Source organism: Erithacus rubecula (genome assembly GCF_903797595.1).
Source record: "Erithacus rubecula genome assembly, chromosome: 19".
Classification (NCBI taxonomy): Eukaryota; Metazoa; Chordata; class Aves; order Passeriformes; family Muscicapidae; genus Erithacus; species Erithacus rubecula.
This window is the reverse complement of record NC_136671.1, coordinates 2099154-2126018: the sequence shown is the minus strand read 5'-3', so window position 1 is coordinate 2126018 and position 26865 is coordinate 2099154. Positions and strand designations below refer to the sequence as shown.

The 26865-nt window shown below is 40.8% G+C and overlaps 1 protein-coding gene across 1 annotated transcript in view; it reads right to left on the bottom strand.

The window, feature by feature from the left end:
• CABIN1 (calcineurin binding protein 1) overlaps positions 1-26865 on the bottom strand; it is a 106609-nt gene that overhangs the window by 36206 nt on the left and 43538 nt on the right. Inside the window, exon 30 of the mRNA XM_079322756.1 lies at positions 21394-21507. Coding sequence (XP_079178882.1) covers positions 21394-21507 — 114 coding nt within the window. The remainder of the gene's footprint in view (positions 1-21393; positions 21508-26865) is intronic.

Here is a 26865-nt window from a genome sequence, read left to right as displayed (position 1 = left end):
ATGCAAAGGATGAGGGCCAAGTCATAAAAGATGACAAATGTTAAGGGACATAAATGACAACCAGAAACTCTGCAAGGTGGTTCTGGGCTCTGTCAGTGGCAAACCAAGGCTCACTCCTAAAGGAGGTACCAGAGAAATTGGGTTAACACAGAGCTGGGAGAAGCTGTTGGTTCCCAGGTAAGGGCAAATTTAAGAATAATGAGATTTTTTTCACCCAGACCCCAACACTTCTGTCTGTACAATGGCTGTCCCAATGCCCCCAGAGGTTACAAAGCAAACAGCCAGCAGTGCACAGGCACTGTAACTGGTATTATTTGGTGGAAGGAAGGTTACCTGGGGATCCCAGCTGGAATACTGTGTCCTCAGCACAGCAAAGCCATGGACCCACTGCAGTGGGCCCAGAGGAGGCCACAAAGATCATCAGAGGGCTGAAGACAGACAGACAACTTTCAATACTTAAATGGGGCCTATAAGAAAAATGGGGACACACATTTCAGCAGGGCCTGTGGTTTTAAACTAAAGAACAGTTGATCTAGATGAGATATAATGAAAAACTTATTTCACAGTCAGGGTGTCAAAACACTGGCACAGACTGCCCAGAGCAGGTGGATGCCCCACCTCTGGAAACATGTATGGACAGATTGTACAGAGCTTGGAACAGCCTCATCTGGTTGCAGATGTCCCTGTTCATTGCAGGAGATTTGGACTGGGTGACCTTTAAAGGTCTCTTACAACCCAAACTATTCTGTGATTCTACAATTCTGTGATTCTACCTCAGCCTAATTTCAAGAAAATTGAAAACTGCTTCAGAACACAGAACTATCAGCTGTAATTTCTGACTATGCCTTGCAGCATCCAAAAATAGTGAATGTGGCACAGAGCATTGCTAAGGTGATTCTGCCTTAAAAGACTGCATGGGCAGCACAGCATAACAAAGTTTCCATCATCCAGTGCAGTATAAACAGCTCTAGAAACTAAAGGAGGACAAGAACTTCATAATATTAAGTGCTCTGCTAATCGTTGAGATTCAGCACACTGTTAATGTAGAATTAACACTCTGAATTAACATGAAGAGCTGTTCAGATCCCTCATGCTATAACACTGCAGTAAGGGTCTCTCCTCCTTGTATAGGATGTCACTTAATACTATTTCAGCCTGAAACCCTTCAGACTTGAAGGATTTCAAGAAAGAGATTTTCACCTACTTAAATACCAAGTTTTAGATGTAAATTACTGATTATCCAGTACATAAAGACCCACTGACTTTGAGTATTTTAAACTAGGCTGTCAGAGTGCTAAAAAGTTATTTTACCAAAATATTCCAGTTTTTATGCCAACACAAACTGGTCTTCAATCCTACATTGCTTGCTTTTCAACAAACAAAATGCTTAACTGCCCACTCCTACCCAACAGCTGACACCCAGCATCCCTGCACTGACAGCACAGACTTTCAGCTTTTACCCTCCTCTACATAATGACACACTGAGTAAAATATCAAGATGAGAGTCTATAAAACCCCAGTGTTTGCAAAATATTTCAGCAGGTTCATAAAACGCTTAGAAAAAGTGACATATCCACCTTTACATTTTACATCTATATCACTGTGTTAGACTCAAAGTCTCAGAAAATATCAAAAGCTAGAGGGTTAGATCAGCAGCACAGAGGAAAATGCTATCATTTCAGAAAATAATACTGATCAAGCACTCAGTGTTCTTTCTTGTCAGTACCAAATCAGTAGAATACATGGCATTAGGAGATCCTGCTGGGATCTTTGAGCCTGAAGAAACATAAATCAAAAGGTCCAGAGAATGCTTGCTACTAATTTCCAACACAATTTTTGACACAGAAAACCCTCTACAGCAGCATCAGATAGCAGCTCATAAAATACAATCAAGTGATAACGCTTAAAACTGGTAGAGAAGAAACTTCCCTTTAATTTTATCTTGATACAAAATTACATCTTCATTAAAAATGATCCAAATTAAAAATGCCTGCTGGCTAAGATGCATCTTTCAGACAAACACTTCAGAGTACTATGAGTGACCATGCAGCCACATCACCTAACTTTGGAGGTCACTCAGGGAACTTTTCAAAAGAATACATTTTTCCTCAGTGACCTGTTGAGCAGGGACATTTTTCTCAACTGACCTTGGTAAATAAGAAAAAGTGAAGTAGGGATAAGGTGACACAACACAAAATCATATTTGTGTACTGAAACTTGGTCAGAAAAGGGTCAGGTCATTACTGGGAAGTGACAAACCCACATGGAACAACTGCTCAGGTTGGCTACTGGCAACTTTCTTTCAAGCTACTCTGACCTTACATTCATGTTCAGTAGTTTATAAGCCACAGACTTCAAAACACGTGTAGGCAGGGGGTTTTGCAGCTTATTTAGGAACAAATCAAGATTATGAAAAAAGCTAGTAAACCTCACCAAATAGACTGTAAAGTTATTTATAAAAATTGAGAGAGCTGCGTATTGGAATTTAAGGAAGAACTGTCAGTACTTCTAACAGCACAAATATAAACAAGCACTACCAACCAGGGTGAAATATAAAATGCAATATATACCAGGAATAGTACTAAAAAATATACTCAACTGTTCACTATTGGAAAACACTTTTGGAAAGTGACAAGAATGGCATGTTCCATGACAGGCTGGTATTTTGGTATGTGCACACAATCTGGAAGCACAGAGAAATACTTGAATCTTTTGTCAATGTTGAGAAGAAAAAAAGCAACAGAAAGCTGAAGGGAATAAAAACTCCTCTAGGGTTCTGACAGAGGTTAAGTGACAGCAGGAGTTAGCAGAAAAACCTTTCAAACCAGAATCCTGTAAGATCTGACTAGGGTTCCCTGCTCCTTTTTCTAATGCCAGTTCTAGAAAGACATGTGTTTGTAAACACATGACTTAATTCATATTTGGAAGTCCCAACTCTGTCTGAGGTTTCATAGTGCTTTAGGAATGACAGAAATACACATCTTGGATTTCAAAGGGTTTTTTTCCAGCTGAAGTTGAGGGCAGGAAGCAGCTTATTTGAAATAGGTAGTAAGAAACAAATATCCCATAATAGAGGCTATAAACCAGAAAAAGACATATGCAGTGGGTAGTCTTGGAGAACACATACTCCTCTCCAAAAACTAAAGCTCTACATGAGTTTGCACATTTCATCCTCAACAATTAAGAGCCTCAAATTAAGAGATTAGGAGCTGACCAGTAATTAATTTCATTACCTCTTCTCCCCCCACTACAGCAGCATCCAGAGAACACTTCCCTTCTCTGTCCAGTAAGTGGAAGGAATCCTGACGGCTATAAAAGGTAAAAAAATCTCTTTCTGTTATGCACCCCACAGCTAATCTCAAGTTATTTTTCTCCTCTGATACAGAAATTCATGCAACAAAAAAGATTTTCAGTAACTCTGTTGCTCACGTATTTTACCTTTTTTTTTTGTGGGGGAGGACATATATGTGTGTTAACACCTTATGCTATCTTGCTTTCAGACATTGCCAGGACTTCCTTAGAAAAAAAAAAAAAGCAGTTCTTTTTCCAGTTGTAGGAGTTAGTGGAAATGCCTAATTCAAGTAAACATTTAGGCAGCAGCCTGCCTAGCACCCCGACTAAAGTTAACAGATCTTTGATAACACCAGAGGAGCAAGACATTGCAGGGAAGCAATAATTTAATTACCCTATTTACAGTAGCATAAATCACAGTATGCACAGGGGAGCTTCAATGTTCAACCAGCAGCAGTAGTACATAACCCAATCTAACACAAGGCACAGCAGTGTCTCAGCTCTCAGCTCAGAAGACAGTCTGCTGGTGTTTGATTTCAGCAATACTGTGAGATAGAAATTATTTGAGAACAACCAGAGTAATTATTGAGGGGGAGGGGGAGTTAGGAAGACTTCAACATTTCAAGTACTTCAGACTCCAATAAAGATGCTAAAAACACACAACAGTCCTATTACTGAAAGCAGTATCTGGGTATTCAAGATGTCAACCTGAATATGCTCCAATAGAAAGGACACAACTTGCAGCTCCCTGGGTAATAAAAACCTCTACAGCATATGCCTTAATTCCCTAGATCTGCTCCATGCAAAATGCCCCCAGCACACTCAAAAATCTGCCATTGCACAAATAAACAGAGGCTGCAGTAAATTTAAGAAATAGAAACGTGGAGCTGCCACGGCCAATGCCGCAAACAGCATGTGGCACTTGCTTTATGCACAACACCAGAATTTACTGCAATTAAGACATACGTTCTAAAATTATAAACATGTGACCAGACAAAGCCGACTGGTTTTAACAAACTGCTAATTAAATTGGAATCCTCTTATCCTCTCTCTCTCTGCCTTCAGCTGAATGAAGCAGCAACTGTTACAGCATAGTAGCTCATGCAAAATAGACACTGAACAACAAGCAGGCTTTCCTGTTAGGTCACCGTTAAGCGGGGGAATCTCCCGTGCGCGCCCGGCTCTCGCAGCAGAGCAGGAGCGCTCAGCAGAGAGCACAGCTGGGCTGCTCTGTGCCGCTGCATTCCTAGAGACACGAAAGCCGCCCCTCGCAAGCTTTAGGGCTGGATTGAAAACGAGGGTGCTAAGTAATTCATCCCACCCAGGGAGTGGAGGAAGGAGAAATCCCCAACAATACAGACCGAATCAAACAATAATCCCTCACCCTTTTGTCCCCCCTTCCAAACTTCTCTCGACTCCTCCGTTTCCCATCGCCCTTAGGATTTTCCTGCGCAGCAAAGCAGCTCTGTTCAGCCTCTAACCGCAGGCGAACCGAACTAATAAAATAAGTATTTCCCAACCACGACGGCAAATGTCATCAGATCTCATCTCCCTCCCTCCAGCTCGGAGCTGGGATGAGCCCGCAGCCCGCCCAGCACCGGAGAAGGGATTCCCCGCAGATCGCGGCCAGCTGCTCGGGACGCTTTGAGCACCCGCGGGCAAGCGGAATGGGAAAGGGCAAAAGCACGGCGCACCGAGGAACGCCCTGCAGCGCAGAGGAGCCGGCAGCTGTTTGCGCCGCTGCGGGCACAGGGACCGAACTTCCTCCAGCACCGCATCTGTCCCCGGCGGAGCCCGCGGCTCCCCGCGGAGCAGCAGCCGCAGCCCGGCCCGCGGGCGCGGGGGAAGTTCCCGAGCCGCCCCCCGCACTCACCATCCCCGAGGCGCGGGCTGCTCCGCCGGAGTTCCCGGCGGCCGCGGAGCCGGAGCCGCCGCCCCCGCGCCGCCCCCGCGCCCCCACCTGACCGCCCCCGCCCGCTCGCACTTCCTCTCGCACCGGAGTTGCCCGAGCCCTGGAAGCCGCATACCTCGGATTTGCTGCCGCCGCGGATAGTTATTTATTTTATTTCTCCCTCCGTCCTCGCCGCCGGGAGGCTGCGGGCCGGGGCCGGCCGTGCCTGACAAGCCGGTGCCGGTTATCGCCGAGCCTGGCTCGCAGCCATCCCGCTTAGGGCAGCGCAGCGAACAGCTGGCGCTGTCGCTTCGCGAGCATTAATAAAAACCAGTTATCTGCTCCCACCTGTCCGCCAAACCTTCCCGAAATATTCCCTGACCCAGTTTAACCCCGCCGGTGCCGCTCCACCGCCCTTCACCTCGCCGCCACCCAAGGCCCGTCCGTGACCTATTTTCCGCCGGCGCGGCCGGCTCGCTGCTGTGCCCGCAGCGCCGAGGCGGCGGGGCCCGCCGGGATGCTCGGAGCGGAGCCGAGCCCAGCACCGGCCGCCTCCCCACCGCAGCTGCCGCCATGGCCGGGAGCGGGGCCGCCCCCGCACGGATCGGCACGGCACGGCACAGCACAGCACAGCCCCGCAGGGCACGGCCCCCGCACGGATCAGCACGGCCTCCGCATGGCACGGCTCCGCACCGCTGTGCGCTCGCCCCGCGGGCCGGCCCGCTCTGCCCCGCACGGCCCAGGGCACCATCCCCGCGCTGCCGCTGCCACACCGCGCCCTCCCCGGCTCCTGCGGGACCCGGGGTGCTGCTGGCACCGTTCTCCCACCAGCCCTGTGCCACTTCTTTCGTTACATCCTTCTGCCTTTCTCAAACTATTCAAAGGGAAAAACAAAGGATTGCGCCTTGTCCTTTTCCCTGGACTTCCCTCTCCCTACTTTTGATGATGTCGGTCAATCTCCCATTAAGAGATCCAAAATGTGTGCCAACTTCAGTCCATGTAATCCTGCCTCACAAACTCACTGATACATGTTCCTCAATTTCAGCTCAGCACAGCTAAACTCATCTTTTCCCAGCCACTGATCCAGGCTCTGCTCCAGATTACCTTCATCTCAGAGGTTCAAACATTTTATCTTCACTTGCTCCTTTCTCTCACTTCACAAGCAGAGCAATTGCTTTGACCTCTTCTTTGCCTTTCCAAGCATTGCAGGGACTTGGTTTGTTTTCTTCCCTTTCCCACTTACTAGGATTATTCTGAAGTGCTCAAAATCCATCCTGTTGACTAATACCTCAGGTTTAATACCTCGTTTGAGAGTCTCCATGGTAGGTAGAAATCAGGGGCTAACATCATCTTTCCCATCATTTTAGCCACTTTTTACTCATCTTTTCTTTATGTTCCTATTTTCTTAGCACAGCAGTTCAAGAGTTCTCACACTGAAAGCCATATACACCTTGTCACTTCCCACTTATTTGCATACATCATATATATACTTCTATGCTTAACAGCATCTTGAAAAAATAGCTAAAGAATAATTCAACTACCCTATTTACCTTTCATAAAATTACATTAATCAACAGTACTGTATGTCTATGTCTCCACTTAAACTGTAAGAGAGACTGTTTCTTGCTTTAAAACTCAGATTTTACTATGGGCATTGCCACTCTGTACAATAACCCATGTCTTCATTGCCTCTCACATCTTTCCACCAAAGCAATAACAAATTCTATATTGATTAACAACACAATTTTCACACTACCACTTCAAAAATCCATTAACCTTTACTCTTTTGACTGCATAACATATTTACATTTTAAATAATGAATTGAATACTTACTTCCTTTCTGTGCATTCATGCAAATAGGCTTTTTTCTGACCTGCCCTTTTTCATCTGCTCCTTTATTCACAGCAGAGCTCCTATCTCCCCTATTACACTGGGGCTTTTTCCTGTGTGTTGTCTCTTTTAATGCAAATTAAGTAGTTGCTGTACCTGGAGTTAAATACACTGTTGCTCTTCACTAATTTGAAATTGTCTCTTAATCTTTAAAGTTTAAAAGGATATGTTTTTCACCATGTATTATCTTTGGTTCTGTCCAATTCCAAAGGTTTCTTATCAATTTTTTGTCTCTCTGACTGGCATTTTCATTAATCACCATGGTATTTCCCATGTTTGCATTGTAGACTCCTACAGCATACATTAGTCATGTCTGAACCATCACCAGCAGAAGGAATTTTGCAATACTTGCATGTGCAGGTGTACATAACTTACAGTGCTACTGAGCAAAATAACTCCAAATTAGTTACCTAAGGTAAAAAATACATCTGCTCATGAAGGGTAAGTGGCATCCCCTGTACCTGTGGGAACCAACAACACACCACAGGATTTTCATATTCTGGACATGGAACATGTCACAGAGATGCTCCAAATTCAGGAGGGTTGTGAAAAACAAGTGATGAAACTACCTGGTGCTCATAGAAAGGGACTAAACCTTTGGTGCTCGTGTCAGAAATGTCCTTGATTTATTCACAGGCACCCAGACACATCCCTGGAAGCTGCAGCCCTGCTCCAGGCTCCTGCAGAGGATGGCTGGCACCATCCCACCAGGTTCTTGGTGCAGACTCAACACCACCTAAAATCAAAGGCCTTTTCACTCATTACTTTTATACAAAAAGGGACACAATATTTAAGTCTTCTGGCTGATTAAGGGTAAAAGAACATACACTATACTGTTTTTTAAGTTGGAGACACTGTACAAATGAAGGCTGTAGAAACAGCTAACAGCTACTACCTTTTAAGCTTAATTTAGGTGATATAGGAACAAAACAATGTGGCTTTATGCATTTGGCAAGGAAAGATGGATGGGAAAAAGACTGACAGAGCAATTACAGGGAACTTGAAGCATGCCCAGAGTCAACAAGATGACCTAACATTTGTCCTTTTAAAAATAAATACTCAGAATGAATAGTTTCAGCTCAGCAAACCATCTCTGAGAAAGGAAAACAACCATCCTAGGTGCAACTGGTAATCTTCAAAGAGCATGTCCTATACTTATCCTTCAGTTATGGGAAAAGAGGAGTGCAAAGCACTATTCCAGACCATTAAAACTGACAAGTTTGTATAGCACTCCATGTTTCCTGTATCCAGCCTCATTTGAAATTTTTTTGTTTAAAAATCTTCAGATCAATCAAATCAATAACAATCAGAAAGTCTGATGAACACCTCAGCCAGCTGTGGTATGTGAGCTCTAGCATGTGCCACAACACCTAGGAGCCAGATGGAAATGATTTTACACTTCTGCACAATGGGATCTCTCCATGAAATGTTCTAGGGTGAATAATGAATGTTCAGAAAGGTTGCAGGCCTCTCTGCACTGTTGAGATAAGAGTGCCAGCTTTCCTTGCATACACAGCATAAGAATTTGTTAAGGTCATTTGAAATTCTGTTCCATTTTCAATAGGATTTTTTTTTTTCAGTTTGAAGGAAATGCACTGTAAATCCTAGTATGAACTCCATTTCCACTTAGCAGAGGTAGATTTCACCCCTTGTTTTTAAGGAAGTAGGACATTGTTTTCACTTATAGATGACTTTTTTCTTCCTTGTAGAGATAAGAGTAATCTGAAGTTTCCAGTTCAGTGCAAGTCCTACAGGAACTAGAAAGTGTCATTCCTCCAGCATCAATACTTGTCTCCTTTAACTTAGATATTTTCAATCTTGCAGTCAGGTAACAACAGCTACCAGATTCAAATATTTGCCTAGAAACCCCTGTCTAATCCAGAGGGGCAAACTTTATGGTCTTATACAAGTATTTTCCAGGACTCTTCTCCATCAGTGCTGGAACTGAATTTGCTGTAATTTTATATCTGAAAAACTTACTCAAGAACAGCAATTTCTACAGATAAAGCTATTATTTTGGGAATTTCAGATGGAGCACATGCTGTCTGTCTAGAGACAAACACATGTAAAATCATATCAAATTATTTGTCTACACATGACATTGGAACTGTGGTTCTCAAAAGGGCAAAAGGAAGAAGAAAGAACAAGTGCAAATGGACAAATGGGAGAGGATGATATCAAAAGGTAGCAATAGGAATAAATGAAGCTGAAAGGAGACTTGGAACAGAAATCTGCAATTCATCATCTCCCTGTCTTCACCTTGCTGCCCACATACTTAAAAGACTTCAGATTCAGATTCATCTCCTGGTGGGCCTTTCATTTTGTCAGCCCCAGTCTGCCACTGGAGACAGCTCTCAGACAGAAGTTTGCAGGAAGAAAGACACTTTGCTTTGCTTTACCTTATCGATTCAAGAACATACAGAGGCAGGAAATTTTATTCTGGCTCAATTAGTCACAAAAAGCATGCAGAGACTTGTCAGATTTTGAAGGGAGAAAAGTGACATATTGAGAAGACAGTGACAAAATAACCCAGAAAATAGGCCTACATGGGAATGCTCTACCTGCCTACCCTGTCACTGTGATGTTCAGCCCAGAAAACACTGGCTGTGCCTTCTAGCAAGGATTTCAGCAAGAGAGCACTCACTGACTACTAATGCACAAGGCTGAAACACACCCTTCTGCTAAAAATTATTTCTCCCATACTTTGTCAGCAGGGTCACATTGATTATCTAAATCCTGGGCAGGAAATGTGTAAAGCAGTTAAGTGCTGTCTCTATGTCTCCTCTTTTCTTCCCTAATTCAAATCCTTTTGCTTTCTAAGTGCCTGGGTGACAAGGGGCATAACTTGGAATAATAATTTTTACGGCACAGGAGTTGATATTTATGAATGTCAGCAAACTGATTGTTCTGAAATTTCACATCAAGACAGTGATGATCTTCAAAGCAATCAACAGTGGGGTTTTTGGTAAAATTCTTCACTTGAAATTCTGCAACACAACCTAGCAATGCTGAGAACCCAAGTCTGCTTCCTGATCAAGACTCCCTCCAGCTGAAACACACTCACTGCTGTTAATTTAAATTTCAGTCAGTTTCTAATACTTTTATAGCTTGGTGTTCTGTTTACAAACTATACAAAATATTGCTTATTTGCTCATGCAATTTAAATATTGAAAAGAAGGTTTTTAAAAAAACATTTAGGAAAAGCCTAAGCTTCCAAAATCTGTTTGTTTGAAATAAGCTCAAGTTTCAGAAAATGTCTGTGTAAATAGTTGCATGTTTTATTTGAAACACTAGAAAATGTGAAACATTACTTTTGTTGGTTCTGAAAGTAATTTTCTCTTTAGTATAAATAATTCAGAAAAATACTTTTGCCTTCTTATTTATTGGAAAAAAAAAATTACAATGAAAATACCCTGACCTGAAACCTGCTGGGAAGTAATTAATTTTCAGTAGGACCTTTTGTACAGAGCTGTCAGTCTAAGGGCAAACAAAGCCATATGTTTTTCTTTCAAGCCTGTTGAAAAAACTATTTACAGGCATGAAAACAGCACCTTTATGTGTCACTAAATAAATTTTTTAAGGATTAAGTTGATCCCATTGTCAGTACTTCAGCTTACAAAGCATTTGGAATGTGCACTTCACTTCAACACTCTCATTCCCTTTATGAATATTTTCCCTTATGCTACCAAGAAAATACCTTTGAAATCACTGCACTGCATTCACCTCAGAAATCCCATCTTCATTATACAGCCACATGGGCCTGCAAGCCCTACTTCTCTTTAAAATCTGATTCATGATTCTATTTCAGCTTAACCCTGAACCTGCCACACATGGATTACACACATGAAATATGCACTCTGTATTAAGCAGATCAGCCATGACAGAAGGCAGTGCTAAGGTGTCAGAGTTTGGGAAGGCTGCACACACTTTCCATGGATAAGCTACATGGACAGAAAAGCCTGGCCTATCTCCAGGTTTGTCCAGATTTTTCCCACTTGGAAATAATTTAGTCACTTCAGTGACTGAAATAACTGGAGCCCAGTGATTCTGAAATGCTGTAGTTGATAGTTATACTATTAATTAAGAAAAAAATGAGCAACAAACCCCAACACATACTTTTAAACCCTTAGTGCAGTCTGTCAGGAGGAATAAACCAAGCATGTGTAAACAGAAATCATTTTTGCTGTTACACCAAGCTCATTAAATTATCTGTGAATACTTAAGAAAATGCCATTGTATTAACAACTCCCACTAGCTTCAGTCTGCTAAACAGGAGATCATAGTCTGAGTGCTAATTCACTCTGAATATACACACAGGGAGCAGCTGAAGAGATAAAGATTTAAATAGAAAATGACCTGGTAGGAGTTTTCAGTTCTGATTTTTACTGTGTCAGCAAACCAAATAGCCAGCAAAATTCATAATTCATTCTGAGCAACTTTTAGGAAGTGCTTCAAGTGAAAAGCTTGTGGTGGCTTTTTTTCTGATTTTCCTTCCTATAACCTACAGAAAAATTAAACAACTGCATAGAAGCTGATTTTGTGAAACTTTATTGACAGGAGGTGAGTAAGCAAACTGGAGGAGATGGAGACCACTGAAATGAACAAAGGCCATAAAGCTCCTGGAAAAAAGCCATTTGTCAATCAAGCTCCTACAGAAATTCCCTTGTCAGATCACAGTAATACATCTGAGTGTTCAGAGGAGCATGCTGAAATACTGACCACTATGGGTCTCATTACTTTCACTCACCCACTCATCCCTGTTTTGTTTCCACTCCTTGCAGGAGGCTGAGAAAGTCACCTTGTCTGAGTGGTCAACCCCTGCTGCTTCCCACAGCAGCCACCACGCAAACTCCAAAAGTGTTCATACTATGCCAGGAAATCCTACCTCCTCCACAGGAGCCAGAGAGTCTGGAACAATAACACACTATACAATATTCAACATTTTTACTCCTCTAACTTTAGGAATTTTGCCAAAAGATGGAGTACTATTACTCAGAGAACTCCCACTTCAATGTCCACATTTCAGCTCTGTGCAGTGACATTGCAGTCAGCCTACACACAACAAACCTGCTCATACCTGTCACCATCTGCCATCTTACCTTCTCCATCCTAACCTTTTAACTTGGCCAATTATATCTTGCTGTAGCCATTAGATTAAAAAATATTTATGCATAAATGCTACCTGCTTGCACAGGTACACAGAGACTTGCATCATGCTGCTCTCATCCCACATTCTTCTGTTTTCATTTCTACACTAAGACAGTGTATATCCATGAAAAACACTTATATCATTTTCCAGAGAACTAGGATTCCTGGAATATTTATCATGAAATACACTTCTTTAATAAAATAAAGTTAATTTCACTATTAATTCTCTTCTTTCTACAAGGATAAAAGTTATAATAAATTACTATAATTCCAGGTGAATTAGAACTATCACTGGTGCAGAAGGAAATTCTCCCAGGGCTCCAGAAAGGCAGAGTGAGCTGCTTGCCTGATGGAAGTGGTTTTTTGTTCCTTTACTACCATTTGGGGTCTTTCACCTTCAGAGTGAGATTGGTGTTTTTATACAGACAAGATGCAAGAATGAAAAAAATCTGCCATACCTGGAGTATGGCACAGACAAGTGCTGTGCTGAGCAAGATCAGACACAAGCTGATACCTACCTCAAAAGTAGTTCTGGAAATATCTACAAAACTGAATGTATAAAAGAGGAAACTGCTGTAGGAATTTGTAGGAGAAAGGAAAGCTACTGACAGGTAATTAAAGACTCAATTTTATATCTTAGATTTTATTCAAAGTTATCAGATTTAGTTCTCTCTGGGTTTGTTTGTTTTGTTTATGCAGCAGTCTACACTGATGTAACTGTTCTTACCATTTATTTCCATGATAAAGCTAGAAGAAATAACTCAGTAAGAACCTGCAAAAACTAGTCTGATAAATGGATAATAGACATATAGTACACATATAATACAAAAACATGTATTTTAAAGACTTTTCATGGATCAACACCTTTAAAACTCTGTTCTCCTACTGTATTTAAAAATCTTCAGTTAGTTGAAAAAATCTTATTTAGATTTTTTTTTTTTTAAGAGGAAAGAAGCCAATCCAAGTGTAAAAGTAATCCCATTAAGTGCCTAAAAGTAGCTCTCACACCCATATCTGATCAGAGCTAGCAGATGGAAAAATCAAATTATGGGTTTATTCATTACACATTTGTAAAAGGACACTCATCACACAGTATTCCAGCAAGCCTCCACCATTCAAATACTGTTTAGAGTGGGTGGAATGTTTGCTGTTAGACTTTTAAGGTCCAGATTTAAAACTAACTGCTCTATGTCCTGTAACACACTACAATCTCCATGACAATTTCTCTTCCACAAAGTAATAGCTTCATTTATTTCAGTTTATTTGCTCCCTTGCTTACCTTTGCCTAGAAATTCAATTACTCAACAAAAGAAGAAACTTTTCCTAGGGAAACAGAATGGAAAAAAATAGCTGTTTAATATCCACTGGCACAAATGACAGCTTCAAACCCCATGCTTGTATCTCCAGGGATTTAGATTTATTGGCATCTTTACTAGCTGGGTCTTGGAAGCCTGCAAAGCTGGCCAGGAGGAACAGCCTGTATATATTGAGACAGAAAACTCTGTGAAGGACGGACATTTTTCACTGATGAGTTCTGTTTTTCCAAGAGGATGGAGTGAAGAACTGTAAATAACATGTTGGGCAGAGGTTGAAAAAGTTATCTAGCTTTTTATAGGCAACTTTTAAGACTTCATTTCTTGCTGGGTTTCTGGTCTCAGGCCAATCACTATGAAAGTTTCACTTGCACAGTTAACTCCTTGCTTACCTTTGCTCCCAGAGTTGGTACTAAGGGGAGTGAGCACACATGAGAGCAAGTGAGAGAGAATGAGAGAACAAATTCCTCTGCATCTACTAAAAGCATTCTTTCAACTAAAATGTTAGAAAATCAGTGGACAGATGAGTAGAATGACATTAAGTTTACAGATAGAAAAACAAGTGGCAAAGATGGAAAATGGCTTTTTACTGACAAAAGAACAACTGTCAAAGGTAAAGTCAGAAAAGAAATTTTTTAACTCTGTAGGGAAAACTTCTATTGTACTTCTCTGCTTCTCCTTTCCCCTTCACCACACTAGATGAGAAAAAACAGTGGACATTAATATGATCACTTTATTAAAAGGTGGATTTTTGAACAGCTACCTTTTCCCACATAGAAACAGTCAGCCTATTTCAAACACAAAAACCTCAGTAAACTCAGAGTCACTAATCCTTCATACATGTTCAGTTTCATAAAATTGACTTTCAGTCATGGTTTGAGAAAAGGGCTGGCCTATCACCTTGTTACACATTTTAATAAATCAGCTTGTCCAAAATTTAAATGTTAATTAGAAACCAAAAAAACCCACCTGCAGTTCATATATTTGATGCAAAAATAATCCTGTAAATAAGAATTATATGTAACCAATCTAAAAATGCTTTCCTGAATCTGCAGGCAGGTAAGCCAATGATTTTTTTCAGCAGGAGTTGCTCTAATCCTGTGGCTCAAGGAACATTCAATGATGAGCATTGGAAGCATCACACCTGTATGTAACATTATTTTACTCTGCAGAAGATACAGTGAAAGGAAATGGAGAAAATTAACAGAAACCAAAAAGGAAGAAAAACAAGGAAAAGAGAATGGGAAAACACTGATTTGTTTGCATTTTTCAGTCTTCCAAGCTTTAGCTTGTACTGCAACTATAGGATATCTGCCTTTTATGCACTATTTACAAATTAAGATTATCAATAGAATCATTTGGCTCAGAAGGGACTCCTGGAAGGTTTTTCATTTATTCCCAGCAGTTTTCCACACAAGTATGTCTTCACCACACCAGAAATGGTTTCCTCACACAGACAAAGAACAATAGCTCTGTAATGTCATTATTGGGGAACGTAGGAAAAGCTCTGAAAGCCTTGTTAAAATTCCTGGGGCAGCAGGCCAGGCAGGCAGTGTGGCAGCTGCAGCCCATGTGAGGCAGAGCAGCAAGGGCTGTGCTGTGTGTGCCCAGGAGAGCCTGGCCATCTCCTCCAGAGGTTACAGACAATTCTACCTTCTAAAATAGGTAGGAATCTAACCATCTCCTAACCAGATGTCACTATCTACCTAGCCTAAGCACAGAAAAGAAAAATAAGTTGTAAAAAAATAAAAAAGAAATTAGACTATTATTATATGTTGTCTTTATGGTATCATTGCTATTTTGTTTAGTGCAACTACACAGTGTCAGTGGTGGAGATCATCTTTTCTAGACACTTGTTTTTGCATATTAAATGGTACTAAGTCTAATAACTTGCTTCAAACATTATCTAGTTGCTGTAATCAAAGTGGTTTTTGGTTTTGTTTTTTTTTTTTAATGATTCCTTTATGGTTTCTGTTCCCTTGTGGTTGCATAAAAATGGCATCCAGAACACTCAGAAGTACAAACAGCAAAAGAGAATAACTAAACCCTTGTGATTTCTGGGATGTCCCTTGTGATTTCATCTTTTTTTTGTTGTTGTTTTTAAATTTGAGTTGACAACCCCTTGTACTCATTTTCACATAAAGTGTTAGAAGCACTAAAAAGACCAACATTTCAGAAGCAATCATGATCAAACTAAAACATAATCATTAATTTTCTCAGAGCCTTCATACATGATTAAACTCCACCTCTCACCATGCTGAGGGCCCAATCTCAACTCAATGGATGTACAGAAAGTTTCTTCAAGATTTTTCCATTTCCCCCAGTGTGATTTAAATGGCAGTAGCTTGGTTGGAAGGCTCATGTTCCACACAGCAGATGTCTAGGAGCTGGAGGCACATTTGCCAACCAAAAAGAGACACACCAGCTATGAGCAGGAGGAGAGTAACTCAGATCTCTCCCCAGCCAAGGACAGGAAGGAAAGCAGAGTGATAAGATTTCTACAGAAGTGGTTTTAGTCTGCTGTTGCCTCCAGTTTCAAGTTTTCAAGTACATGGCAGGAAATACTGAACCTTAGCTTTCAGTCAGGTTGTCTCAAGCAACCTTGAAGAGCTGTCCCTTGGCACTGTGTGCTGTTTGGGGGTTCTTCAAGCCAACATTAGCAGCAAGCTCAGACTGGGCAGAACACACATCTTAATTAGGTTCAGAACACTGCTAATGGATTTCCCTCTTCCCCTGGATGATATACAGCCAGCTGTCTCTAACAGAGACACTAAATTCTGCAACAAATCTTGCATTTTAATCAAAGGCATGAGAATCACTAATGCTGAGGTTATGGAAATGGGAGGGAAACAAACAATGGCTGGATTGGATCAAAAGAAAATCCCATATAGTCACTCAATGCCATATTTTTGACAGAGGTCAGTAATGTCTATCTATGGAAATATAAACACAATCAAGGCATAAAATGAAATTTCCTTGATAGAACTGCCCAACTACCAGGAGAGATGAGACATGTTGCCTGTTTGTCCCCTATATTGGGGACTTCATAAGAGCCTTTTTTTCTACATCTCAAATTCACATTGCTCTGGTCACAAGAATCCAAAACAGCACCCTGCTCTCCTTTTCAAAACCAGTTTTCCTCTTAAGACAGGCAGATGTAACTCTCAGCCTGGAATACAGCTAAGGGAAGAACTGAGAGTACCAGAGAAAGCTCCCACTGGGTAACACCATGCTGTGTAATAAGAACTACCTTTAGAAACCTGCAGCACCAACTTCAGATTGCAACTACTCAGTGCCCAGAACCTGCCCTTCTGCTCAGCAGAGTCTCCTGCCAGTGCCCAGTCACACTTGGCATGAACAAAGGCAAAATAAAGGGAACTCAGTGCTGTCTCCAGCTTCAGACACTCAGTGGATGCCCCCACCTTAATTTGACCCTGCTTGCCCAGACTTGCCAGAATCAAGGGCTCTACACACACAGAGGAGAATAAACACACTGCATTGCTTTTGGAATTAAAAATAGAACAATTATCCATAACAGTTTGCAGCAAGACTTCATGCACATCAGTGTCTACACTACAGTATATGGTGTGCATGCACAGCTTTTGTCTGTGGGGAACAGTTACCAAAGATGGACATGAAGATCTTTATTACAACAGATTATTATTACCACAGAAGATGTGCCAGGAAAATACAAATAGTGTATATTAAACCATATGGAGAACTTGCTGATATATGAAGCACAACCACCAAAAAGCTTCTTCCACAATCCCCACCTACCCACAGCCTGATCAATGCCCATCATCTCTGCACAAAGTTTAACTTTGTTTTATTAATAGTACCATGAAATCTGGATATACAAGAAAGTGCCCTACTATATAAAGCAATACATTGGGATTTTTTTTCTCCTGCTGAAATAATTTCTAATTTAGTTACTATAGAAACCATCCTGCAGCCATCCTAAAAAAAAAAATCTCTGCATATATTTACACTCACACTGAGAAAACGAAGAGGAGAAAAGCTGCAATGTACCTGTACATGCAAGAGAGAAATGGCCAAACAAAACAGATTTGACAGCAATTTATAGCAACACAGCTAAAACTCTTTAAAATCTAACAGCAATATTCATTCATATGATTGCCATCACTAACAAAGCCATGAACATGCAGAAACTCCTCTTACAGAAAATCAGGGCCTTTCTTTACTGCTCAGGAAACAAATAGGGGCAATAATGCAGTAACACTATTTCTTGTTAGAACTGGAAAAGGGAAGTTCTGAGTATCCTGACATTATTCTAATATGTCAAATGAGAACAAGTCAGGGCTAACTGAACATGCCTTTTTTGCTCATTTAAGTTGCAGAAGAGTGACAGCTAACAAATTATACAACAGCCCGTGACACACAGATCCAGACCAGCAGTTCTGCAGTAAAATTTAACAAGAGACAGCTTTACCCAGGTTTATTTCTTTTCATACAGTGCTGTCATAAACATTTCATAAATAATTCTACTAGGAGTATGCATGATTTATAAAATGTCTGGGAGGAGCTGCTAGCTTTCTCTCTTGCACTCTCTTGTTTGTACTTGTAAAATTGAGTCACTTGTAATTTCAACAACCCTAAATCTTCTCTACAAGAGACTTAAAACACCACTGCTACTTGCTGCAGAAGAAAAAGATATCCCAGTAGTAAAATATCTACAGAAAACCACTGAGACATTCATTTAACTCTTTTGTATCATGAAGACTGAAGAGTTCTCAAAACAGAAAGCCAAAGACATTTTATGAAAGCAAATAAACACTTTGAGTAAAAGGTTTCTGTTAGAAATAACCCTGGGGGACATTAATATGCTTAGAAAATCTTAAAGTTGGCCATTTAATTTCTAAGATTAGATAAGACTACTTTTGTAGAGTGCTGGAATTTGTGTTTTATCACCCAAGTCTGTATGTGAAGACAGGAGCTGGGACAGTGGGCTGCAGCACCATCTGCACAGGGGATGACACACCAGAGCTCTGACCCAGATGGTGCAGCTCAGCCTCTTCCCCACTGCCTGGCTGGGAGCTCTGCATGAGAACAGAACAGTTGTGGTTTAACCCAGGCAAGGTCAGCAGAGCTGAGAGGTTGTTTTCCAACTTGTTCACAGATTTAGGTTTGTCCAATTCTGGAATGTCAGCTGACACCACCAGCTTTTTGTCATGGGCACTTGTAGCCCTTTCCCTCTCAGATCTGGAGTTTCTCACTGTGCTCTGTCTGTGTCATCTGTTCTGGATTAATGCCACATGCTTCACACAATGTTACTTGAAGAGGATTTTGAAAATATTGCTGGGTAGAAAATGAGACCACCAAAATATTTTATCATGCTAAACTCATGCCTGTTACCAGGAAGACTAACCTGTATGCTGCAGGAATAAGTCAAGATATCCCCACAGCTGAGACACTGGAGTTCATCCCCAAACCAAAATTTCTAAAGCCTGGAGACAGTGGTATACATGGAGAACTCAAGACTAAAGCTCCCTTTGTGTGCTGACAGACCCAAGTTCAAACTGAGAATATAATTTACAAATACCTTCTATCTTTCCTACCAGTATTCCCAATATATTGCACTGGGCCAGCATATACCTTTTGTTGAATGTTGTATTTTCTTTCAAAGCGTATCTAATTTCTGATTAAAATCAATTATGGGAATTAAGTTTTTGTTGATTTACAAAAGAATGTTATTATACTGCTGTCTAATAGCTACACGAGTACTTTCCATCCTTCAGAGTATAAAGATATCAGTATGCAGAGTAAGAAATAATTACTTCCTGAAATAATGCTAGAAAATTCCACCTAGGAATATAATGGAATCTCTTTAAATTAAATTAGCTAGCATTAGCATTCAAAAACTAGACACAATTTAGGTCAACCACTGATCTCTCTTAATGTGGTAATTCACATTTTCAAAGAGAAACACTCCCTTATACACACCCCTCAGTTCCCTACTGCTCATCTTCCTCATACATTAAAACAGAATACTTTTGACATTTAACCCTGCAGTGATGAACAAGTCAGCCTTAATCATGCAAAGTTCACACTTGGCTTGAAGCATGTTGAATAATTCCATTAATTTCCACAGAAATACTCTGCACTATGTGAATCTGAGTCCAAGCATTCAGAAGTGTGAGGGGCTAATCACAGCAGGATATTTGTAAGGAAAACTGGCAGACAGTGCAGGGAAATCAGCACAAAGCCATGTAGCCATCAATCAGGTCCCCACTGTTTAGTCTGCCCTTTCAGGCTGTGCCCTGGCTCCAGCTGGGATGGAGTTAATTCTATTCCTAGTAGCTGGTACAGCACTGTGTTTTGGATTCAGTGTGAGAATAATGTTGATAACACACTGATGTTGTAGTTGTTGCTAAGCAGTGCTTACTCTAAATCAGTTTCCCAGGCTCTGCCAGTGAGGAAGTGCACAAGAAGCTGGGAGGGAGCAGGGCCAGGAAAACTGACTGGAACTGGCCAAAGAGTGGAATAGAGGTAAGTACATAAACCAGTATATACTGGTTAAACTGGGGGCAGCTGGCCAGGAGGGGCTAATTGCTGCTGGGGAACTGGTACCTCAGTCAGCAGCTACTGAGCAGCTGTATTGTGCATCACTTGTTTTTCTTGGGTTTTATTCCTCCTTGTTTCTTATTTTCCTTTTCATTACTCTCATTATAATATTTTTATTTCCATTTTTTAACTGACCTTAACCCACTGGCTTTACCTTTTTCCTGATTTCCTCCCCATCCCATGGAGGGTATGGGAAGGGAGTGATCAGATGGGTATATAGGATTTAGTTGCTGGCTGACAGTACTTGTTAATGAAAACTTGTCTCCAGAAAGATGAAACCCTTTCAGCAGACTGATCCATCAATCAATTTTGAACCATTGTCAGTATTTCTTAGTTGTATTATAATTAGAGAAGAGCACTTACCTTATACTTAAAAGAGGTTTGCAAGAGGTGCTAATTAACACAACATACAGCAAAAATTAAGATAGATGTTAACAGATAGAATGCTGAAATAAATTTCACAATTTCAATATTAAAACAGAAGCACTGGATAGGGAAGCAGAGACACAAAATTTTGTCACTGCCATCACAGGCAGCCACATAACAAATTTGGGCTGTACTCAGCCCAGAATGACAAGCAGAGCATCTCCAGGCTCTCACCCCACACTTTAGCAGAGCTGCTAAAGAACCCTGTCACAAGAAAACAAAAGGCAAGAACCCTGGGACATACCACAGAAAAGCCAACAGCAGTAAGTGGCAATCCCAGCAGGGAATTGGTTGATAAATGCTCATGTGAGTCTCAGGAGCTTTCTGTGTGCCTGTCAGTGAGGCACAGGTACCCCTGTGCAACTGAGCAGACACAGGCACAGTCTGACACTGCTGCTGCCTCACCCTGGGGCTTGGAGACTGCTGAGCCCTGCTACAGAGAGCAGAGCACAAGAAAGCTCCTTCCAACTCTGCTGAGTTCTTAGAGCAAATAACATTATTTTTATCATGAGAAGTGCAGGTTGAGTTGAGAAACAATAAACAAGAGGATACTTAAGACGAACAAAATTAGAATTTTTAAAGAAGGCTCAGCCATCAAGTACATGATAAATGATGCATAACTGAAAAAACATTGGTGCTTCTCTCCCTGTGTTCACCAGAAATAATCCCTCTAGTGTGGCTCCCTTCAAGAGAGAGTAAATACCTCAGAAATTCTCCTTTCCTTTAGCTGCTCATGGCTCGTTTACCACGCCAGTGTGGAATTTCACATCCCCATCCCTTTGCAAACCTTTCAAAGGAGAAGCAGGTGCTGCAGTGAGAACACTCAGTGTTTATCAGCTGTGTAAACTCACGTTGAAGAAGTTGGTCTTGTTCCTCTCACAGAAGAGGCCCTGTGCAGGCATGTGCTTCAGCTGCTGCCAGGGCACCCCGCTGCCCAGCAGCACGTCCCGAGCCCACTGCAGGTTCTGGGGAGAAAACAGCCAGGTCAGTGCCAGGCAGGCCATGGAAATGCCACCACAGGTCAGAGTATAAAGCAAAGCATGCTTTGATTTTTTAATCTGCAGTGTCTTCTCTCGTTTTTCACATACTTGTTGTTCCAACAGTATTTGTTATCCCCACACACCCTCTGGAAGCACTTCCAGCTCTTTCCTCAGGCCAGCCACCTGCAGGGAATACCTGCCAGAGCTCAGACCTTAAGGCTTAAACTGCAGCTTTCTTTTAGTAGGGTGGTGAATTCAGAGCTTTTAGCCCTACCCAGCCATTGCCCTCCATGCAAGTTCACTGAACCTCCCTAGAAATTCCATGGCTGTCATCAAACTTTTTAATAGCACTCAGTGAATTAACAAGAAAGTATCAGTAGGGGACTAAATGATAGAAGACAAACCAAAAATGACAGAAAACAACCAATTTTATAAAAGCACTATCCCTCTGAGTTCAATGCATGAAGCTCTTTTATGTAGCAGAGAACAAGGGACAGCTGTTGGCTCCAGGCAGAATGCTACCAACAGATGGGACAATTATTAATTGCGAGATTTCACTGATGGAAGGTTTGCTTTATTTCATTTTTTATTTCAGGGTTCCAAAGTGGCATTTGAGCTGCATTTGACCAGCTTTTGTACAGAAAACTTCACAACAGAGGACATGAAAGAAAGAGGAATATGTTTGGTTCATAGAGACAAATGAGAATGTTGCACTGTTGTGCTCTGTGGACTGGAAATACATTTCTGTGAGTCATAAATGTGATTAAATCGTGTCCATCCAAGAAGTGTATTCCAGCTGTAATATCCTTTTTTTGTGTATGTGTGTGTTGGGGTGGGGGGTCATTAGAAAAGTTCTTATCCTGTGTTCCAGATTTTGTTTATGAGACCCTGGTGAAACAGTAAAAGCTTTGCTCCAATCATCAGTGCCTTTGTGCTAATGACAGTAATCATGCAGAAATTCCAATGTCTTACCAGAACTGGAGCATCCCCTCTAGCAAAATGCTGATTATGGATTCATGTGCAAGAGAGCTGAATGCTGGCAATAATAATGTAAATAAGATATTTATGGGTGTCAAAAATTCCTCATTCCAAGAGCTCATAGAGGTATTTACACAGGACTTTCATGATTATAGTGCAGCATAATCAAGGGGGATGGATAGCATGGAACAAATACATATTCACTCATAAACATCACAAGGTACTTTCTGGCTGGTCATGGGAATCAGTAAATTTGATTATTATCATTGAGCATCAAATTTAATTAAGACTGAAGAAAGCAAAGGGTGTAAACCCAGCTACATACTAACTTTTTTTCTACATAATTTCTTTTATAATATCTGTTTCCGTAATCCTGTTAACCTAATCCTGAAAAATACTTGGAAATACATACAGAAGAAAATACAACACAAGAGAACCTACAAAAATCTGGTCTTCATGAAAATCATCTTGTTTTGAATAAAATCAGAATCCAACAAAAAGAAGCCTATTGGAACATTTAAGATCAAGGCACATAAAATGCTTGATTTTTTGCTAATCACAGTCATCAGAAATGTAAATTAATTCCAAGTGTGAAAATGAAGTAAAATTTGCCCAATGTGTGGTAATCTGAATCTTACAGTTAAAACTATCACATAAAAATTCAAGGAAAACAAAACCCTTAAGAAAGTTACCATCCCACCACAATATTTACATCTAAAATCCCAGTCTAAAGAAATGTTAGCTACGTGTGTGTTCCCAAATGGAAGCTTTACAAGGACAAGGCTAAGAGATCATTAATTGTATCATTAATTGTAGCATGGTGCTCTGGTGCTGGGATGTGCTCTGCACGTTACCCTGACCATCCACAGGCATGTGTTTGGTACCCATAATTCACAGGCTTTTATTGAACAAGATGATGGCAGTAGCCCAGCTAGGAGGAGAAAAGATCATTCAGACAAATGGGGCAATTACACGGTAACTTCACACAATCAAAGCTAATAGGAATAAAAGACATAGTTACAGATTTTCCACTACCCTTCTCCTTAAATCAGCATGATCACTTATTCCCAGTAAATATGCCTGAGCAGGTCTCAACTCATTAGATTTCACAGAGTCTGCTCTGCTTCGTTTTCAGCTGATGAAGTTATTAGGAGTGGGTGAAGGGATCCAGGACACAGCAAAAAGGATTTATTCTTCTTGGCACACTGCTTGCCAGTCTGAAATGCTGGATTTGGCTGTCTGACTCAGGGCAATTATGAAATACTCTTTCCAGTTCAGCTGTTGCCTCCCACATCTTTATCACCCCAAGATTCAAAGACAAGATGACTGACAGGGTACAGTAACTTGCAAAAAAGCTGAAGTAGAAAAGGAAAATCTCTTAGGGTCACCCAACTGAACTCTGAGTCACCTGGGATGGATACCCCTCAACTCAATGGTGTCAGAAGCACCTTTACCTAAATTGAAAACTCCACAGTGTTTCTGAGAGGTCAACAAAACACTCCAGTATACTTTAATTCTTCCCTCTGATTTCATTTACAGTCCATTAGAAGGCTTTGTCTCAAAAACCTCCTCCTACTCCTACAGCAAATAAAAGCAAAATATAAAGACTACTGATTTGAAGGGTGCCCTTTTAAATGAACTGTTATTATCCAACTGCTTCTACTTGAAGTGCTTACATCTATTATGCTTCCAGATTATGTCTGTATCTAAGTATGTATTAAGCCTACACACATATAATCTTGTCATTTTTACATGCATGTATTATGCCTGGTTGACTAACTTATGTCTCTGACCTCATGTCACACCCAACACTCATTTCCCCATTAAGGGCTCTGCTAATAACAGACATTATAGAATATATAACCTCAAAAACCTACAGTCTTTGTGAGCAGATTCTTTGAGGATTTACAGAGCACTTTTCATTTTGAGATTAAAAGAAAGCATGCAAGTAAATATTTTTATTTCCTGACCACCTGCTGGTTACAGATTATCAGATCAGCTCCACATACTGATCCATAAGGCAAATACTTTACACAGTAACACTAACAAACAGTGTCTTGCCAGGTCCTGACTTCTCCTTCCAAACAGTGCCAATATTCATTTTGGAAGTAAAAATCACAAAGGATGAAGACTTTACCTCAAGACAATGTTAATGGGAAATTGAAACTACTGCCCAAATTGGCAATGAGGTAACTTCTGAAAATTCATCCATACTTCCCTGCACATCTACTCCAACTAAAAACAGCTTTGTATAAATTTGTTCTGATAACAGACTAAAACAAAGAAAAATATACTCCAAATATTAAGCTGGATTTTGCAGAGAAAAAAAAAAAAAAACACAACAGAACATGTAACCAAACAAAATGTTCAAAGAGTTTGAAAAGATGTTTTAAAAAGCACTTAACAACTATCTTGACTAATCTCACAACAGCAAAACCATGAAAACTGTGAAATGGGTGAAAACAGATTGCATAGGGAAAACTTGTTTTTCTATGCACTATGGAGACCTGCCAATCCTCTCCTTTTCCCAGCCAACCATGAATTTGGACATCAGTCTAAATTCTTCATGCAAATTCCTGGCATTGGAACATAAATGCAGAATTTTCCAAGATGGTTATACACATTTAAAAATTAATCTGTTTTCTAAAATTTACCACTCTGCCCCCCAACAACACAATCTGATGTAATTTATCTCATTTTTTAAATCAGGCTTATCATGAGTAAATGTAAGCATAATTCTTACTCCAGTTAATACATAGAGCCATTTTGTGTTTTAAGTTTGTGCAGGAGTATAACTTCCACTAAAGAGACAGTAATGAGCCATTAAAACACAGACATTGGACATTGCTCTATGGAAGAACCTGAATGAGTCATTAAAGAAAGAAAATGTAAAATCCATGTGAAAATATGTAGTGCACATATACCAACAGAAGATTTTTTTGGGTTTTGCCATGTCAAGTGGCTGTTCATTATGCAGAGAAGTAATAAAAAAGGACAGTAAAACCCAAAAAGGTTCATTTGGTGACTACTAGGCTCAGACAGGCAGGATTCAGTTTTTCTGAGTTCCAAGAGGAAACAGATTTAGACAACGTGTTATTTCACATAGAAATCCATCATTGAATAGATATTTATATAAGGAAGGAGATATAAAAAGCAAAAGAGAAAGCTTCATCAGGGAAAAATAATAGAAGAAAATATTTTGCAAGTAGTTCCTCAGGCAAGGACATGCTATTTGAACCAATAAATTGAAAACAGGCAGCTTTTTTTGTTGAATGTTGATACAAAATCATGTCAGCAACAGTAATGACAGATTGCAGGAATCCATGGCTCCTATTCATGATTAGCTCCATGGAAAAATTAACAACTGTTACATACAAACAGCATAAGAATGTTTTCAAAACAAGCTCTCTATAAAAAGGGTGATATTTTTCTGGATAATCACTCTACAGACAAATGGAATATTCATCACCTTCCAGTAGGTTGGTAAGATTTGCTTGTGCTCACTTTGCAGTGACACTGGTGACATTTTCCACTTACAGGCCAGGGATACAATTTGTTTCCCTTCCCTATTGTTCACATAAGCTTCAGTACTGGTGGGGAAGAAAATTCAGGAAGCTTTGCAGAGTCTAATACAAGACTTCCAAATATAAAATCTGTGAATTCAAACCTGGATTATGACAAATAGTAAAATACCTCTAATCATTTCAATGTACTATTCCTACACAGACCCAGGATACCCAGAAAGTTTATCTGTGTCATGATGTGTTTACACAAAACTGATTAATTTCTGCTTCCAAGTCACTTTTCAGTCCACTTAGTCAGTAAAATAAATAATTGCTGTCATTTATGAGAACATCTTAATTTACGTGACATAACTAAAATGTAACTCTCTGCTGAATGACAGAAAATTAGTTAGTTCAGTAATAAAAAAAGAAATTTTCTCCTTAACTGACCTCACACATGACAGTCAGACAATCTAGGAGCTGTAGTTTCATTCCAAGCTGTATTGAACACAGGGGCAGCAGACCTGGTTTGCTGGGCTCAGAGATCACCCTGTGTGTGCCCTGCTGGGCTCAGACTCACCCTGTGTGTGCCCTGCTGGGCTCAGAGCTCACCCTGTGTGTGCCCTGCTGGGCTCAGACTCACCCTGTGGGCCCTGCTGGGCTCAGACTCACCCTGTGTGTGCCCTGCTGGGCTCAGAGCTCACCCTGTGTGTGCCCTGCTGGGCTCAGACTCACCCTGTGTGTGCCCTGCTGGGCTCAGAGCTCACCCTGTGTGTGCCCTGCTGGGCTCAGACTCACCCTGTGGGCCCTGCTGGGCTCAGACTCACCCTGTGTGTGCCCTGCTGGGCTCAGAGCTCACCCT